Below are 18515 nucleotides of genomic sequence, written 5' to 3' on the forward strand. Positions count from 1 at the left end.
AGGTACAAGAAGAAAGGAGGAGTGGCCCCTTGTTCTGGAAAGACTCAGTGAAGCAGTATTCGGCAAAACCAGAACGGGGAAGTGGGAAGGGGTGGGTGCTAGGACAGGGGGAGAGAAGGGGGCTTACGGGACTTTCAGGGAGTGGGGGGCTAGAAAAGGGGAAATCATTTGAAATGTAAATAAAAAATTATACTGAATAAAAAAGAAAAAAAAAGAAAAAAAAAAAAGCTCCTAATGAATTGTTCAACATTCTTAGTCATCAGGGAAATGTAAATCAAAATGACCCTCAGATTCCACCACACACCCTTTAGAATAACTAAAATCAAACTCTCAGGTGACAGCAAATGCTGGTAAGGATGTGGAGAAAGAGGCAAACTCTTCTATTGCTGGTGGGAATGGAATCTGGTAAAACCACTCTTGAAATAAGTCTGATAGTTTCTCAGAAAATTGTAAATAGTACTACCTGAGGATCCAGTTACACCACTCCTGGGCATATATCCAAAAGATGCTCCAATATGATCATATCAGCCTTTTTTGTAATAGCCAGAACTTGAAACAACCCAGATGACCATCAATGAAAGAATGGATACAATACTTATCTTACAAATACACAATGGAGTGATATTTAGCTATTAGAAATGGCAACTTTGAGTTTTGCATTCAAATGGATGGAAATAGAAATTACCATCCTTACTGCGGATGTCGAGCAGCAAAAGAACACAGAAACATAAGTGCTACTCTCTCATAGTGATCTGGCTATTAGGCAAAAGGCTTGTAATACCCATGATACAATGGACAAACTATGAAGATCAAGCTGAAAGAAGACCAAATTGTGGTTCCTTCAGTCCTACTTAGAGGGTGGAAGAAAATAATAATGGGAGCTAGAGGGAGAAAATTGGTTGACAGAGCCGAGGATGAGGGGAGAAGAGTGTCAGGATACAATTCACAGACTAAATGAAGCTCAAGAAGAAGGAAGAACAAAGTATGGATACTCTAGTCCTTCTTAGAAGGGGGAACTAAATACATACAGGAGGAGATACAAAGTGTAGATCAGAGACTGCGGGAGAGATAATCCAGAGACTGCCCCAGCTAGGGATCCATCTCATATACAGTTACAAAACCTGGAGACTATTGTGGATGCCAACAAGTGCTTGCTGACAGGAGCCTGATATAGCTGTCACCTGGGAGGCTCTGCCAGTGATTGACAAATATAGAGGTGGATGCTCTCAGCCAACCATTGAACTGAGCACAATGGACAAACTAGAGAAGAGACCCAAGGAGCTGAAGGGGTTGCAGCGCCATAGGAAGAACAACAATATGAACCACCCAGCTCCCCCAGAGCTCCCAGGGACTAAACCATCAACCATAGAGTACACAGGGATGGACCCATAGCTCCAGATACATATGAAGCAGAGGATGGCCTTGTTGGACATCAAAGGGAGGAGAGGCCCTTGGTTATGAGAAAGCTAGATGCCCCAGTATAGGGGAACCCCAAGACAGGGAAGTGAGAGTCCGTGGAATGGTGAGCAGGGGGAGGGGGATGAGTTAGGGGATTTTCGGGGTGAAACCAGGAAAGGGGACGACATTTGAAATGTAAATAAAGAATATAACTAATAAAAATAAAAGTGCTTGCTCAGAGGAGCCAGATACAGGTGTCTACTGACAGAGCCTGAGAAATACAGATGGGGATGCTCACAGCCAATCATTGGACTGAGCTCAAGAATCCCAATGGAGGAGTTAGACGAAGGCCTGCAGGAGCTGAAGGGGTTGCAACTCCATAGGAAGAACAGTATCAACCAACCAGAACACATGGAGGGACCCATGGGTACAGCTGCATATGCACCCGAAGATTACCTTATCTGGCATCAGTGGGAGGGGAGCCCTTTAGTCCTGTGGAGGGTGGATGACCCAGTGGTGGAGAATGCTAGGGCTCTGAAGTAGGAAGGTGTTGTGTGGGTGGGGGTGGCATCATCATAGAAGCAGGAGGGATAGGATTGGGTGTTTGCTGATGGCAAAACAGGAAGGGAGATAATATTTGAAATGTAAACAAATAAAACAAACAATAAAAAATTTTAAAGAAAGAGCATAGACTTAAAGATTTAGTTGCGAATCTGAAGTAATGTAATTTCCACGTAGTTCTCTTGTCTAATTTTTTTCCTTTACTTAGTTTTGTCAGTGCTCCTTAGAGAGGATGTAAAACCCTCTGAGAGACTTGTCCTTCACCTGTCTCATTGGAAATCTCATTGTCTGGGCAAGGACTGCAGTCAAAGCAACAGGTAGGCCTTCCCTCCAGGACAACTTTCCTGAATCCAGGGCTGCAGCTCTCACTGCAGACAGACCGAGGAATCTGAAAAATATTTAATAAAAGATACAAAATGCTTAGCTCTTAATCAATGCCCAAGTACATATTTTATAATAAAAGGTATATTAATTAAAATTTATATTTAAAAACGTACAAACTTGCTGTTTAACCCCACTTGGCTATTGAATGAAAAGTGGAAATGAAGTTTGGCCAACAACAGCCATCGCTTTCCTCCTCCTGAATGTGGACAGAATCTGCCCAGTTTCCTCAAATCACTGCTGTCCTGATTCCCTGCTTTGATGAACTTCACCCTCCAACTGTGATGTATTGAAGAGAATCCTACTTTCCTCGCATTGGTTTTGTTGCCATTTTTCCAAGATGAGACTTAAAAATTAAAGGACATCCTCTCAGTTTGTTGTGTGTCTGCAAAAGGCTTAAAAGCAAAGGCCCCCTGAAAACTGACTGTGACTGCCTTTCTAGTTGTCTTAGTTCCGGTTTCTATTGTGATCAAACAGCATACCAAAAGCAAACTGAGGACAGACATGTTTCTCATCAAAGGAAATAAGGACAGGAGTTAAAGCAGGAAACTGGAAAATTAATAGAAATGAAGAACATGCAGTATTTCTGTTTACTATCCTGCTAATCATGGGTTTCTCACCCATGATTCTTAAACAACTAAGGACCACCTGACACCACTCCATTTTATGTGTCATTGTGAGGTTATTTTTTCACTAATTGTTTTATTAAGTTCACATACAGGATGCTGCCTCTCCTGGTCCACACCCTAACAGTCCTCCCCCTGCCCTGCTGTGCTGAGACGGTGTGGGTCCCCTGGATTTACTGCCACTCTGCCACATCATGTCTCTACAGGATTAGCTTCATACTCTCCCACTCTGGCCAAGGAAGGCAGCTAAGTTGTGGAGTGATTCCCACAGATAGCTTTAGGACAGCCCCCACTTCAGCTTTTTGGAACAAACATGGAGTTTGAGCTGCACATCTACTACATATTTTGAGGGTGTTGAGACTATGTCTATCTCATGTATGGCCTTTGATTGGTGGATTATTTTGTCAGAGCCCCCAAGGTTTGAGGTTACTAGACTCTTGGTCTTCCTGTGCAGTTCCTAAACTATTCTGGGCCTCAGTCCTTCCATAAGAGACCCTTAGCTCTGTCCAGTGTTAGGCTGTGGATCTCTTCATCTGTGTCTGTCTACTGTTGGGTGAAGCACCTTGGAGGACATTTGTGCTAGGTCTTTTTCTGCAAGCATAACAAAATATCATTAACTGTTTCAGAGATTGAGTATTGCCCCAGGATGGATCTCAAATTGGGCCAATTATTGGATGGCCATTATATCAATCTCTCTTCCATCCTTGCATTTCTTTTAAATAGGAGAAATTTTGGGTCAAAATTTTTGTGTCTGTGTTGTTGTCCTTATCCCCCCAAGGCAGGACCAGCATGGCTATAGAAGTTGTTTGTCCTCTTCATGTTACACATCTCCACTGCTATTTTCTCAGCTATGGTCACATGAATTTTCTACTGGTACCCTTCCTGAAGCCATGTTTCTGACACTTCCATGTGATTCCCTCAAACCCTCCACTGATGGCAGCTACAGATTGCCTTTCATTTTTCTAACTCTCCCAACACCTGATACTGAGACCACCATTCCCTACCACCTTCCCTCTCACACCCAGTTCCTCCATCACTCTACCCATTATGACTGATTCAAACCACTTCTAAATGAGATTCAAGTATCCTAGCTTCAGTATCCTGCTTTGTTTAGCTTCATTGGGTCTGTGGATTGAATCAGGGCTATCATGTACTTTATGACTAATGTCCTCTCAAGAGTGAGCAAATTCAGTGCATGCCTTTTGGGTCTGGGTTACCTCATTGAGGAGGATATTTTCTAGTTCCATCCATTTTCCTTGAAAATTTATAATGGCCGAGTGTTTTAATAGCTGAATAGTAGACCACTATGTGAATAAAAGACATTTTCTGAATCTATTTTTCCATTGAGGCCTAACTGGGTTGTTTCCAGTTTCTGGCTATTATGTAAGGATGCTATAAAGATAGGAGAGCAAGGCCTTTCTGATATGGTACAGCAGTTTTGGGTATATGCCCAGAAGCAGTATATATATATATATATATATATATATATATATATATATATATATATATATATATATATATATATATATCTTCATGTAGTACTACTTTCAGTTTTCTGAGAAAATGACAGTTTGTTTTCCTGTGTGATTGTACAAGTTTGCAATCCCACCAGAAACAGAGGAGTGCTGCCCTTTCTCTATATCCTTACTACCATATGCTATCTCTTGAGCATTTCTTTTTATCTTAGCCATTTTGATTGGTGTAAGATGATTTCTCAGGGTCATTTTCACTTGCATTTCCCTGATGACTATGGTTGTTGAACATTTCTTTAACTGCTTCTAAGACATTCAAGGCTCCTCTTTTGAGAATTCTCTATTTAGTTCTTTACCACATTTTAAAAATTTTGTTATTAGCTTTTCAAATTAAGGAATCTAATTTCTTGAGTTACTTATTATTTAGAATATTAGGCTTCTACTGAAAGTAAAGTTAATGAAGATCTTTTCACAGTCTATCACCTGCCATTTTTGTCCTATTGATAATGTTCTTTGCCTATGGAAGCGTTTCAGGTTCAGTTATCAATGGTTTCATGATCCGTCCAGGAAATTGTCTTCTCTGCCAATGGGTTCAAAGCTATTTCCCACTTTCTCTTCTATTAGACTCTGTGTATCTTGATATTATGTTAAGGCTTTTAATGTGCTTGGTCTTGGGTGTCTTCAGAGTGATAATATTGGTCTATTTGCATTCTTCTACAAGCATATATTCAGTAGGAGAGACATCATTTGTTGAAGATGCTTTCTTTTTTTCCATTGTAAGGTTCAGCTTCTGTCAAAATCAAGTGTCCAAGATGTACTACAGGGAACTGATTTCATTCCACCGATCAACTACTTTCATTTTATAAGAAACCATAAAGGTTTTATACCATTGCTCAGTATTACATTTTGAGGGCAAGGATGGTGATTTCTCCAGAAGTTCTTTTTTTGTTCAGGTTCATTTAGCTATCCTTGGTTTTTGTTTTTCCATATGAAATTGAGAATTGTTCTTTGAAGGTCTGTAAATAATTGTGTGAGAATTTTCATAGGAATTACACTGTATCTGTAGATTCCTTTATTAAATTTGTAAAATTTAGGTAACACTCTAAATTTCCAATTTTCACTAGGTTAATCAAATTCATCCATGAGGATGAAAGAGGTTTCCATCATCTCACATCTTCTTCAATTTATTTCTTCAAGGACTTGAATTTGTTTTCATACATGTCTTTGATTTCCTTTGTTAGAGTTACACCAAAATAGTTTACATTATTTGTGGTTATTATTGGTAAGGGTGTTTTTTTCACTAATTTCTTTCTAATCCCATTTTTTAATAAATTAGGGAAATATCTCCCATATTAATGGTCCCTCATACTACCATGTTTTATGATAATACTTGACAGGTTTTCCTTGATGAAAGAAGTTCAGAAATACTATCTATACTAAGATTCCTCTTCTCAGAGAAGTTCAATTTATGTTATTTTGAAAAAACTTTACCTTGGACTCTAGAAGTTAATGTAAACAGCCTGATATCTCTTTTGTTACAATGATGTCAGAAAGTAGTAATTGATAACCTTTCTTTAAAGGCCAAAATGATTAGATAATTTAAAAATGTTTAAAACACTTCCACAAGAATGAGCGATCAGTAAAACTCTTAATAATAATAGTTATGAGTGTATTGATGGGGTAATTATTAACAACCAAGATTTACTACGTCAAGAAGCATATAAAATTTACTTAGAAACACACCTCTGTAAATCCTATGGGCCAGTTAATCATGTAGTCAGATATCATCAGCTGTTTCCCCTTGGAAGCACTAGGAACAAATGTTCCTACTTTCACCAATAGTGAAAGACCTGATGGAAAGTCCCAAATGTTGTTAATATCATACTCTGGATCAGCCTTCCTTTTCCAGTCCAGAACCACAGGGTCACCAACAGAGTTTTTGACTTGAATATTCTTCAGAAAAGGGTGAAGCTAAAAGATATGAGAAATCATATGATGAAGTTGAAGTTATGAATTTATAATTTAATTATGAATAAGGAGTTATTTCCTGACAATAGTGTATGATGTTAACACTATTTTAATTAATTTTCTATGGGATTGAACACAACAAAAGAAAGCTTAGGAGAAAATAAATATATTTTTTTTCTTAAATGTCAGTTTGCATAGAATATGCCAGGCCAAGAAGAGCCAAATGATCAAAGATAATACAGCAAACAAGTCACAACTTTTTATCCCTTTTCAAAAGATTGAAACTACTTCATTTCTATCACTATTATCTAATAGAATACCATATAATTCCAAGAATCTATAAAATGCTACAAAAGAGCCTATTACTTTGCCATGGTTTAAAGAAACTATCTTATTACTATTCCAAGTACTACCAAATGTTCAAGGACTATGGAGTGAACAGATCTCAACTTCTTTGAAAAACTAGGTATATCCTTATATTTCCTGACATTTTCACAGCCTCAATGTTTAAGATGAGGTTACTTGAGTTTGGTGGATAATCAGGAGTGGGCTGATTTAGAGCACATACTTATTCTAATGGCATACAGGAATTTTGTATATATTTTGTGTAAAATGAACTTGAAAACCTGGATTTTTTCTTTTTTCTTTTTTCTTTTTGTTCTGGTTTATTTGCAAGACTCAGAACATATATTTCAAACAATCAAATGTTTTATAAACTTAGCAACATAGAATGCAATGTCATTTTTCAAACTAGAAAGCATAGCCTAACATGAATTGATAGCCATGATTTACATGTATGTTGACTTCTATGAAACCCAGAGGTACACAGTTGTCCTGTACGCTTCACTGACTTAGAGAGTGCTTATTATTCCTATAAATAAAAAGTCACACAAAATTTCCCTAGATTCAAAGACCGAACGCCCCAAAGTCGCCTGACACAAGCCTCGCGAGAAAGCTTAACAGGGTAACTCCAGCATAACCACCAGCTTGGCCCTTGGATTTGGATTGCAGACGTAGTCACATTGATAACTATGACTACCCATCACAACTAACAGTATGTCATGCTATGAAACAATAAATTATTCTTATTTATCTAAAGTGGGGTGTCCTCTAAACAACATTTTCATTGCCTTTACCCTCTAATCACCTTTTCTTGGCAATTCCTTTTTTACTTTCTAAATCTACTCTAGAATTTGGATCTATATTTCCTTTTTTATAGTTTTTGTATGCTTTACAATGTAATTATTCAGTTCCATCCTGATTGCAGTTCCTCTTTTTAGACTAATCAATCTCACCACACAACCCCCATCAACTTCTCTGAGATGGTGTAGCATCCCCTGGGTATTCACAACTCTAAGACATGAAGATTCTTTAGGGATCGGCACATTAATGAAAATCTTGGTTTTTCTACTGAGAAATTAGCAAGACAAATATCTCTGCTATTTCTTTTTTTGTTTGCTTGGGGGGGGGGGTTGGTACTTTTTTAAGACAGGGTTTCTCTGTGTAGTCCTGGCTGTCCTGGAACTCACTCTGTAGACCAGCCTGGACTCGAACTCAGAAATCTGCCTACTTCAGCCTCCCAAGTGCTGGGATTACAGGCGTGTGCCACCATGCCCAGCTATCTCTGCTATTTCTACAAAAAGAAGATTTAGTCTGTTGAACAGAATCTTCTACAGGCCACTCATCATGTACATAGATATTGAACTATATTGATATCTAAGCACTGAAATATGCACTATGTCTTATAGGTTATTGAATGGAAAAATAATATAGCATTACTAGTTTGAGAGCTTTTCAGGCATCTGTGTCATGTTGGTGAATTTACAATACAAAGAAAGGCACATTTACTGCCAGGGGAATGACAGAGTCCTATCAATATTTGCCTGTGGTTGAAATTGTATTTGATTGAGATTCTTCTCATGGAGACTGTGGGCCACTGCATACACAGCATTGTACACATTGTAACTCTCTTCAGTCATGACCATTTCAAAAAGACTCCTTGGCAACAATCCCAAAGAGGCATTGGGCAGACAGTTTTCAATGATTTTACTTTCAGAATGCAATCTTGAGCAATTGAAAAAAATCATCCACAAGCTATGAAGAAGAGTATCTTCTGGGTATTTAACAGGATTGGTTTCCTGCAGAAATTTTGTGAAACCAACAATCTCCCCATGATGGGGTGAAAAAGTGAGAGCCCCATGGGATAAATGTAACATTGAATATGGTTGAATCGTTGGGACAATCCATTTTTTATTCATAACCCAGATTTTATTCATCGTGTACTTTCTATAGATATTTATTATTACAGTTAATAGGAAATCAGTGGGTCCATAAATTACAATCACATCTGCTGATGACTCTAGAGTATGCATCTGATCATATGTTAGAGAATGAAATATTGATTCTCCCACATATGATGCTGTTTCCACAAAAGCTATGCAGGCTTTGTTCTTTTCCATCTCCATTCTAAAATCTGATGCAAACTTAGAACCTTTGTGGTCATCTGTGATGAGCAGTCCCACCCAGGTCCAGCTGAAATGAAGCATCAAAGAGGCAATACCACAGAACAGAGCTGTGTCTTTGGGGGCTACCTGGTACACAGAGGTAAACTGATTTGTGTCAATCTCTGCATGATCAAAACGCCCAACAGTAAGCTGAAAGGAAATCAGTATTTTAAAAATGAGAACAATAAATGCCATTTAAATAGTCTTAGTCTTAAAAACCCGATTTAAGTTATAAAGTTGATACTCTGCTCAATAGTTCTTAATGTCACATCTCATCTCCTGAGTGTTTCCAGAAAAATTATTGAAAACTATTAAAGTTTTAAATTGCCTTGTGTACTGTTCACCCTCCTTACTCTACATCAAAGTAAAAAAAATAACAGACTGTGAACGTACTTGTCTTTCTATTTGCTCTTTAATGCCAATTAATCAAAATCTCTCCTTTTCATTTTGCAAACAGCTAATTCTGAGAAAAGAAAGCTGGCTTCCCACCACTCACATCATGTGCACTCACCTGAGGAAATTTGTAAAGACCCAACAATGTCCCAATGATTTCAGATGATTTCCATGATATTCCAGTAAGTGTAGCAGCCGATTTCCACTTTTTTCTATAATTGTAATTAGGGATAAATATGCTCAAACCTGTGAGCCAATAGAATACACTCTTCAGAATGTTCCTTTCAGTATCTGGGAGATCATATATCTCAAGTCCCGGAGACGTGTTTGGTAAAACATGAGGGTTCAAGTTGATTTCATTGATGGCAAATAACATGGCCAAAACAAGTTGGTAGTTTCGTATATCCATCCTGCATAGAAGTATCACAGCATTCATATTAGGAACTCATAACTATTATACCTATAACTTTAGAGCAATGGCTTTTATATTCTGAAAGCTTGTGTTTGCTTAGAACACACAGTCCTTCAACAAATTCTTCATTTCAAATGATATGCTGAAGAGCAAAACTTATTAATTATATATCCAAGAGAGTTTGCTTTCTCTGACTTCCAGATGTGGAAATATAACATAATTCCGTCATAGAATGAAATATATTTCTTTACAAATTATCCACTCTTCTTATCTTCCAGTATGCCAAACTATGAAAAATAGTTTATTTTTCATGAAGCCACCAGATTCATGTGATATACTATTATGAAAGAGCTCACTTTGTGAATTCAGTCTATCTGTGGCAAGATTTGGCTTTTGAAAAACCTGTTCATTTTTGGTTTACCCTGGAAAATAGATGGATGCAACCTTCTCTGTGTGGGCCAGAGATTAAATAACTTTTGCAAGATGGAATGGCTAGAAAGGGAATCATATTGTGTAAACCCTCAGAGCCACTAGGTACCATATTTGCATGGAAAACTATGTTTTGTGGTATGTGATCACATGTCTTATGTCCTTATGTGGAAAATATGGCAAATATCCAATTCAGGAATGTAGTAGGGAGTTAGGAGATGCCTACAATCTCTGGTGGGTGCCTGGGTACCAGAGTGCCACGGTCTCAGACATACTCAAGCTTACTAGGTTTCTGGCTTTTTCTTCTATCCCAGACTCATCTCCTTAAGAAAACTAGGAGCTGGGTGGCAGTGGCACACGCCTGTAATCCCAGCACTCTGGGAGGCAGAGGCAGGCAGATTTCTGAGTTCGTGGCCAGCCTGGTCTACAGGGTGAGTTCCAGGACAGCCAAGGAACTCTGTCTCAGGGAACAGAGAAACCCGGTCTCAAAAAAAACCAAATCCAAAAAAAAAAAAAAAGAAAGAAAGAAAGAAAGAAAGAAAGAAAGAAAGATAGAAAGAAAGAAAGAAAGAAAGAAAGAAAGAAAGAAAGAAAGAAAGAAAGAAAGAAAGAAAGAAAGAAAGAAAGAAAGAAAGAAAACTAGGAAAAGTATCAAGATTGGTGGCAAGTTTCTATGTTGGCGCACATTGTGTGATGTTTTGTCACTATTATTGGATTTTGAATTCTAATCTTTCAGGGAGTAAAGCACTGGCTTAGTTGTCAGTTCTTGGTTTTGCTATTTCTACAGACCATGACTGGCTTGATATTTTGTGAACATACATCCTTCCTCACTTGCCTTTAGGACGTAACATATATCTGACTACGAATAGCTGGGAAGAAAGTGAATAGCAAAACTTCCAGGAGATATAGGGATATTTCAAAGCAGAAATCAAAGGTGGGAGTCTTGCTAGCAGGACACTGTGGTTTCTGGATGGACCTGAAGATGAGCAGAGAAGTAAAGTGGACCACATCCAGGACATAGTGGCTGGTATTACAGTGGAGAATTTCAAAATTTTCTGGTAATCTGCCCACCTAAAACTCCTATGCCTTAAAATATTGAAAAGCATCTGTCATTATCTATACCACTGGTGGGTGCGTGAGTCTACTACATACAACCTTATCATTAAACATGCAGAAGCAGGCCTATCTGTAAATTACAAATGAGTCTGTCTATATCTTGCTTCCAGACAACCCTGGATATACATTAACCCTATCTCAAAGAAAATGAAAAAGTAGAAAAATTCCACTGTGAAGTCACAAATATTGTTAAAAGTACCTAAGTTATCGCTTCTTGACCTTTTGGCTAATTTAGATGCTCTCCACTAAATAATTCTAAAATACAGGAGAAAGAAAGGAGTCAACATAGTAGGACTTCACTGCAAAAGAGGACAGTCAGGTCTGAAGGTCAGAATAACATATGAACGCCTAGCCTCAAGTGATTCGGTGATTTCTGCTTTTCCTCACTGATGAGCACTCATAGAAGCCCACATAAGCTCTGAAGCTGCAACATTGACAGGATATATTCCCTGCACACAAACAACATCTACTTTCACTTCTGGTTTCAATCCCAGAGCTGAACCTGTGCACCAGCTCTCTATACCAAAATACTGCCAATAGAGAGTTAGTCTCCAAGTAGTGATGACAAACCTATGAGCAGTTATAAGACTACCAATCTGCTCTGAGGGACCTGACCAGAGTCCTCAGATCGCAGGAATCAAGGAGAAGTGTGAGATAGAATCGCTTGGGTTTCAGTCTCTGCCCAGAGTTAACCATGGGCCACAGAGAGAATTCCTCCCAGAGAGAACTGATATCAAAGGAGTGCTGACATGCAGACTTGCAGAAGGGACAAGCCACAATCAGGGACAAGAATACCAACTAACACCAGAGATAACTAGATGGCAAGAGCCAAGGGGAAGAACATAAACAACAGAAACCAAGGCTACTTGTCATCAGCATAACCCACATCTCCCACCACAGCAAGCCCTGGATACACCAACAAACCAGAAATCAAGGCTCTCATTTAAAATCAAATCTCATGATAATGATAGAGGACTGTAAGTACATAAATAACTCCCTTAAAGAAATACAGGAAAATGCAGGAAAACAGGTAGAAAGTGTTAAAGAGGAAACACAAAAATACCTTAAAGAATTATAGGAAAACACAACCAAATAGGTTAAGGAACTGAACAAAACCATCCATGATTAAAAATGGAAATAGAAACAACAAAGGAAACAAAAGGAGACAACACTGAAGATAGAAAAACTAGGAGAGAGATCAGGGCTCATAGATGCAAGCACCTCCAACAGAATACAAAAGATAGAAGAGAGAATCTAAGGTGCAGAAGACACCATAGAAAATATTGACACAACAATCATAGAAACCACAAAATGAAAAAAGTTCCTAACTCAAAACATCCTGGGAATCCAAGACACAATGAAAAGACAAAACCTGAGGATAATAGGTATAGAATAGAACAAAGATTCCCGACAGAGAGGGCAAGTAAATATCTTCAATAAAATTATAGAAGAAAACTTCCATAACCTAAAGAAAGAGATGCCCATGAATATATAAGAAGCCTACAGAACTCCAAACAGACTGAACCAGAACAGAAATTCCTCCCATTACATAATAGTCAAAACACAAAATGCACAAAACAAATAAAGAATATTAAAAGCGGTAAGTTTAAAAGGTCAGGTAACATATAAAGGCAGACCTATCAGGATTACACCAGACTTCTAAACAGAAACTATGAGAGCTAGAAGATCCTCAGCAGATATCATACAAACCCTAAGAGAAGACAAATGCCAGCCCAGGCTACTATCTTTCTACAAATTCAGCCCTGCAAAGGGTAACAAATGGAAAATTCCAACAGGAGGAGGGAAACTACACCCTAGAAACAGAAGAAAGTAATCTTCTTTCAAGGAACCCCAAAGAAGATACCCAAAAGAAAAGAACATAATTTCATCTCTAACAACAAAAATAACAGGAAACAACAATCACTATTTCCTAACATCTCTTAATATCAATAGACTCAATTCCCCAATAAAAAGATATAGACTAACAGACTGGATATGTGAACAGGGTACACATGCAGCATTTTGCTGCATACAGGAAGCATAGCTCACAGACAAAAACAGAAACTACCTCAGGGTAAAGGGCTGGAAAACAATTTTCCAAGCAAATGACCTCAGGAAGGAAGCTGGAGTAGCGATTTCAATATTGAATAAAATCTACTTACAACCAAAAGTTTTCAAAAAAGATAAGGAAGGACACTTCATACTCAACATATGAAAAATATTCCAAGGACAGCTCTCAATTCTGAACATCTGTGCTACAATTGCAAGGGCACCCACATTCATAATAGAAATTTTATTAAAGTTCAAAGCACACAATGAACCTCACAATAACAGAGGGGCACTTTAATATTTCAATCTAACCAATGGTCAGATCATGGATACAGAAACTAAAGAGAGAGACACAGTGAAACTAACAGAATTTATGAAACAAATGGATTTAACTGCTAATTACAGATGATTTAACCCTAAAGCAAAATAATAAACCTTCTTCTCACCATGGTACCTTCTCAAATTATCTACCATATAATTTGGACACAAAATAAACATCAACAGATCCAAGAATTTTGAGTTAATCCCATGTATTCTATCAGACCACCACAGAATGAGGCTGATCTTCGATAACTACAAAAACAGGAAGCCCATGTACACATGGAAGTTGAACATCTATCTCCTCAATGTTAACTTGGTCAGGAAAGAAATAAAGAAGGAAATGAAAGACTTTTAGAATTCAATGAAGATGAAAGACACAACATACCCAAACTTATGGGGCACAGTGAAAGCAGTGCTAAGAGGAAAGCTCATAGCTCTGAGTGCCTCCAAAAAGTAACTAGAGGGAGCATACACTAGCAGTTTAACAGCACACCTGAAAGCTCTCTTACACAAATAAGCAAATACACCAAAGAGGAGTAGACAGCTGGAAATAATCAAACTCGAGGATGAAATCAACCAAGTAGAAACAAAAAGAACTATATAAAGAATCAGCAAAAGCAGTTGCTGTTTCTTTATCAACAAGATAGTGGAAATACTTAGCCAAACTAACAAGACAACACAGAGACAGTATCCAAATTAACAATGTCATAAATGAAAAAGGAGACATAGCAACAGAGATGGAGGAAATTTAAAGAAATTATCAGGTCCTAATACCATAGACTATACTCAACAAAACTGGAAGTCCCTTTCTCAGAGGAACCATAGCACCCTCACTTAAGTCCTCCTTCTTCTTGAGCTTCCTGTTCTGGGTGAATTGTAAATTGTTTATTTTGAGCTTTTGGACTAGCATCCGCTTATTAGTGAGTGCATACCATGTGCATTCATTTGTGACTAGGTTACCTCACTCAGGATGACACTTTCCAGTTCCATCCATTTGCCTAAGAATTTCATGAATTCATTGTTTTTAATAGCTGAATAGTATTCCATTGTGTATATATACCACAGTTTCTGTATCCATAATACTCACAGGAGCAATAAGGGAGGCAATGTGTGGAGCAGAGTCTGAAGTAAAGGCCACCCAGTGACTGCCCTACGTGGAGATTCATCCTATAAACAGTCAACAAACCCTGATACTACGACAAGAAGCATGTACCAAAAGGAGCATGCCATGGCTGTCTCCAGAGGGACCCTGCATAGCCTTACAAATACAGAGGCAGAAACTAGCAACCAATTATTAGACTGGGCTTGTGGTCCCCAACGGAGGATATGGAGGGTGGTCCGGAGGACTGAAGGAGTATATAGACCCCTTGGGAAGAACAATGACTTCAGACACCCAGACACCCCAAGACTCCCAGGGACTGAACTATCAACAAAGGGGTACACATGGTTCCAGCCAAAAATGTGTCAGAGGAAGGCCTTGTTAGGCATCAGTGAGAGGAGTGGTCTTTGGTCATATAAAGGCTCAATAGAGGCCCCTAACAAAGGGAAACGAACAGGGGGAATGTGGGGGGGAAGGTGGGACTGTGTCGGGTAGAGGGGCATATATGTGGAGGCAGGGGGTGGGAGGAGGTGTAGGGAATCTTTGGGGAGGGGGGCTTTTGGGAGTTGGTAAATTGGGAAAGGTTTTACCATTGGCAATCTAAATGAAGAAGATACTCAATAAAAAAATAGTAAAAATAAATTAATAAATAAATGCACAGGGCCAGAAGATTTGAGGGTAGATTTCTATCAGAATCAAAGACGTCTTAATACCAATAAACCCAAACTCTTTCACAAAATAAAAACAGAAGGAACACTACCCAATACATTTTACAAAGCCTCATTTATGCTTTGTAAAGCCTCATTTATGCTAAACCACACAAAGACCCAACAAAGAAAGAGAATTTCAGAACAGTTAACAATTTCCCTTATGAATATTGCTGTAAAAATATTCAATAGAATTCTAGCAAAATGAATCCAAGAACACATCAAAATGATTATTCACCATGATCAATTGTGCTTCATCTCAGGGTTGCAGAGATGGTTCAATATATGGAAATCCATCAACTTAATCCATTATATAAACAATGTCAAACAAACAAAAACCCACATGATCTTCTCATTGGATCCTGAAAAACTTTTGACAAAATAAAACACCCCCTCATGCTAAAAGTATAGGAGAGATCCGGAATTCAATTCCATACCTAAACATAATTAAAGAACTATAAAGCAAACCAGCAGAGTTAGAGAACAGGAGCAACCGGAGAGGGATAGAGGAGCAGGAGGGCAAAAAGGAGGGGCATGAACAGGTAATAGAAGAGACAGGGGAGAAGACAGAAAATAAAACAGAAACAAGTAGCAGTGGAGATGTCAAAATTGGGGCAACCAGAAGACAGTCCCAGACTCCAGAAAAGTGAGAGGCTCCCAGGATGCAATGGGGATGGCTTTAGTAGTAATATCCAAGAAAGAGATACAAAACCTCTACACACAACCTCCAGTAGATCGTCATGACCCCCAGTTGAATCATGATGCCACCCATGTAATTCAAAACTTTAAACCCAGAAATATTCCTGTCCAAAGGAAAGAGAGAGACAAAAATGGAAGAGAGACTGAAGGAAAAGCCATCTAGAGGCCACCACGAGAGCTGTGGAAGCAAACACCCACAATATTGTTGATGTCAAGGGCTTGCTGGAAGGAGCCTGGTATGACTATTCCCTGAGAGGTTATGCCAGCAACTGATTATTACTAATGGAGAAACTAACAGGCAACTACTGGACTGAACGCAGGGACCCCAATAGAAGAGAAGGGGAAGAACTGTAGGAGCTGAAGGGGATTGCAACCCCATATGAAGAGCAGCATCAAGTAACTGGACCATCCAGGCCTCCCAGGGACTAAACAAGCAACCAAAGATTGTACATGAACCAAGACATGATTCCAGATACATATGGAGAAGAGGATGGCCTTCTCTGACATCAAGGGAGGGTAAGGAGGCATGATTCTCTGTGTAAAGGGATGCTAGACTGGTGAGGCAGTACGGGGTGAGTGGGTGGAGGAGCACCCTCTTAGAGGTAAAGAGTAGGGGGGTGAGGGGCAATGTGATTGGGAGCTTTGTGGAAGTGGAACTGGGAAGGGAATTCTCATTATAAATATAAACAAAAAAGGATAAATTATGTATTTGTATAAGAAAAAAGAAGACAGCATATATAAAATAGATATATCATTCAAATAAAATGTTAAATTTTAAAAAATTCCAGACCCAAAACATCCAGAAAAATCTTGGACAATATAAAAAACAAAGTTTACACATATAGAAATAGGAGAAGTAGAGAATCCCCATGTCAGAAATCCAGGATATTTTAACAAAGCCTTAGAATAAAAATGTCATATCCTATAGAAAGAGTTGCCTATAATATGCAAGAAGCTTACAAATTACCAAAAAGACAAGCTAAGTAAACTTTCCTGCTACATAATAATCAAAACACTAAGTACACAAAAGAAAAGAAAAGAAGAAATACAAAAAAGGATTAAAACTAAAAGAGAAAATGGAAAGTAATATATAAAGGCATACCAAATAGAATTACATCAGAATTCTTAAGAGACACTCTAAAAGCCATGTGGGACCAGGCAGATTTCATATAGACTCCAAGAGACCACAGATATCCATGGATAGTATTTTACCCAGTGAAACCTTCCCTAACAATAGATGAAGAAAACGAGATAGACCATGAGAAAGACAAAGTACAGAATGTACTTGTAGGAAAATTCAAACTAAAGGATGTCAAATGTAGCCCTGAAAATTCAGGCAATAAATAATCTCATACCAGCATAACAAAAGCAGCAAAGCAAACATACACTCCACCCTACCACCAACATCAATACCTAAAATAAAATAACAAGAGTTAATAATCATTAATCATTGTCTCTCATTGCCAATGGACATAATTCCCTGAAAAACAACACAACCAAATAAAATGACTACAAAATCAAGATGTTACTTTGCTGCATAATACAAACACTACTCAACATCAAAGATAAAAAAAATTATCTCAGAATTAAGGCCTGGAAGGGGTTTCCAAACCAATATCCAAGAAGATCAGTAAGGTCACCTCTAACAAGTTAGACTTCCAGCTAAAATTGCCAAAAGGAGATGGGGAAGTGGACTTCATACATACCAAGGAAACATCTACCAATAGTATACTTCAATTCTCAACAACTATGCCTCAAATTCAAGGGCACCAATATTTGAAAAGAAACATTACTAAAGTTCAAATCCCATCATCCTTCACACCCTTGTAGTGCAAGATTTCAATATTCCACGCTCACCAATAGTCTGGACATACCAGACAAAAACTAAACATAGAAATTGTAGATGTAATAGACAATATGAACCAAATGGACATAGCAGATAACTAAAAAGTATTTCGCCCAAACACAAAAGAAAATACCTTCTTCTGAGCACCTCCTCTAACACTCTTAGAAAATTACCACATAATTATTCACAAAGTATATTTAAACTCATAAAAACATTGAAATAAACCTTTATATTTGATCAGGAAAATACTAATTAACAAGCTATCAACAATGACATCACTTGTAATCTATCATCAATGACAGAACAACAAATAGTATAGTAACTCATGGACACTGAAGCTATCTCTTCAGAATAACTACTGGATCAAGGTATAAATAAAGGAAGAAATTAAAAACTTCGTTGCTATTCAATGAAAATGAATACAGATCATAATCAAAGTTGTGGACTCAATGACATTGTGCTAATAGGAAATGTTAAAGCAGTATGTACTTTCATAAAGAAATTGGAGAGATCTTCTACATTCAACTTAACAGC

At 38.0% G+C, this 18515-nt stretch overlaps 1 protein-coding gene and 1 pseudogene across 1 annotated transcript in view; both read right to left on the reverse strand.

Annotated features, from left to right (window-relative positions):
- Window positions 1-18515, reverse strand: part of LOC127670667 (leucine-rich repeat-containing protein 58-like) — an 83439-nt pseudogene that overhangs the window by 41622 nt on the left and 23302 nt on the right.
- Window positions 1-18515, reverse strand: part of LOC127670981 (vomeronasal type-2 receptor 116-like) — a 42035-nt gene that overhangs the window by 18125 nt on the left and 5395 nt on the right. Inside the window, exons 2-6 of the mRNA XM_052165608.1 lie at window positions 9422-9713; window positions 8255-9060; window position 7936; window positions 6182-6409; window positions 2224-2347 (exon numbers count right to left, since the gene is read on the reverse strand). Of these exons, the coding sequence (XP_052021568.1) occupies window positions 2224-2347; window positions 6182-6409; window position 7936; window positions 8255-9060; window positions 9422-9713 (1451 nt within the window). The remainder of the gene's footprint in view (window positions 1-2223; window positions 2348-6181; window positions 6410-7935; window positions 7937-8254; window positions 9061-9421; window positions 9714-18515) is intronic.

The sequence above is a fragment of the Apodemus sylvaticus genome, chromosome 20 (assembly GCF_947179515.1).
Source record: "Apodemus sylvaticus chromosome 20, mApoSyl1.1, whole genome shotgun sequence".
In the NCBI taxonomy this organism is placed as follows: domain Eukaryota; kingdom Metazoa; phylum Chordata; class Mammalia; order Rodentia; family Muridae; genus Apodemus; species Apodemus sylvaticus.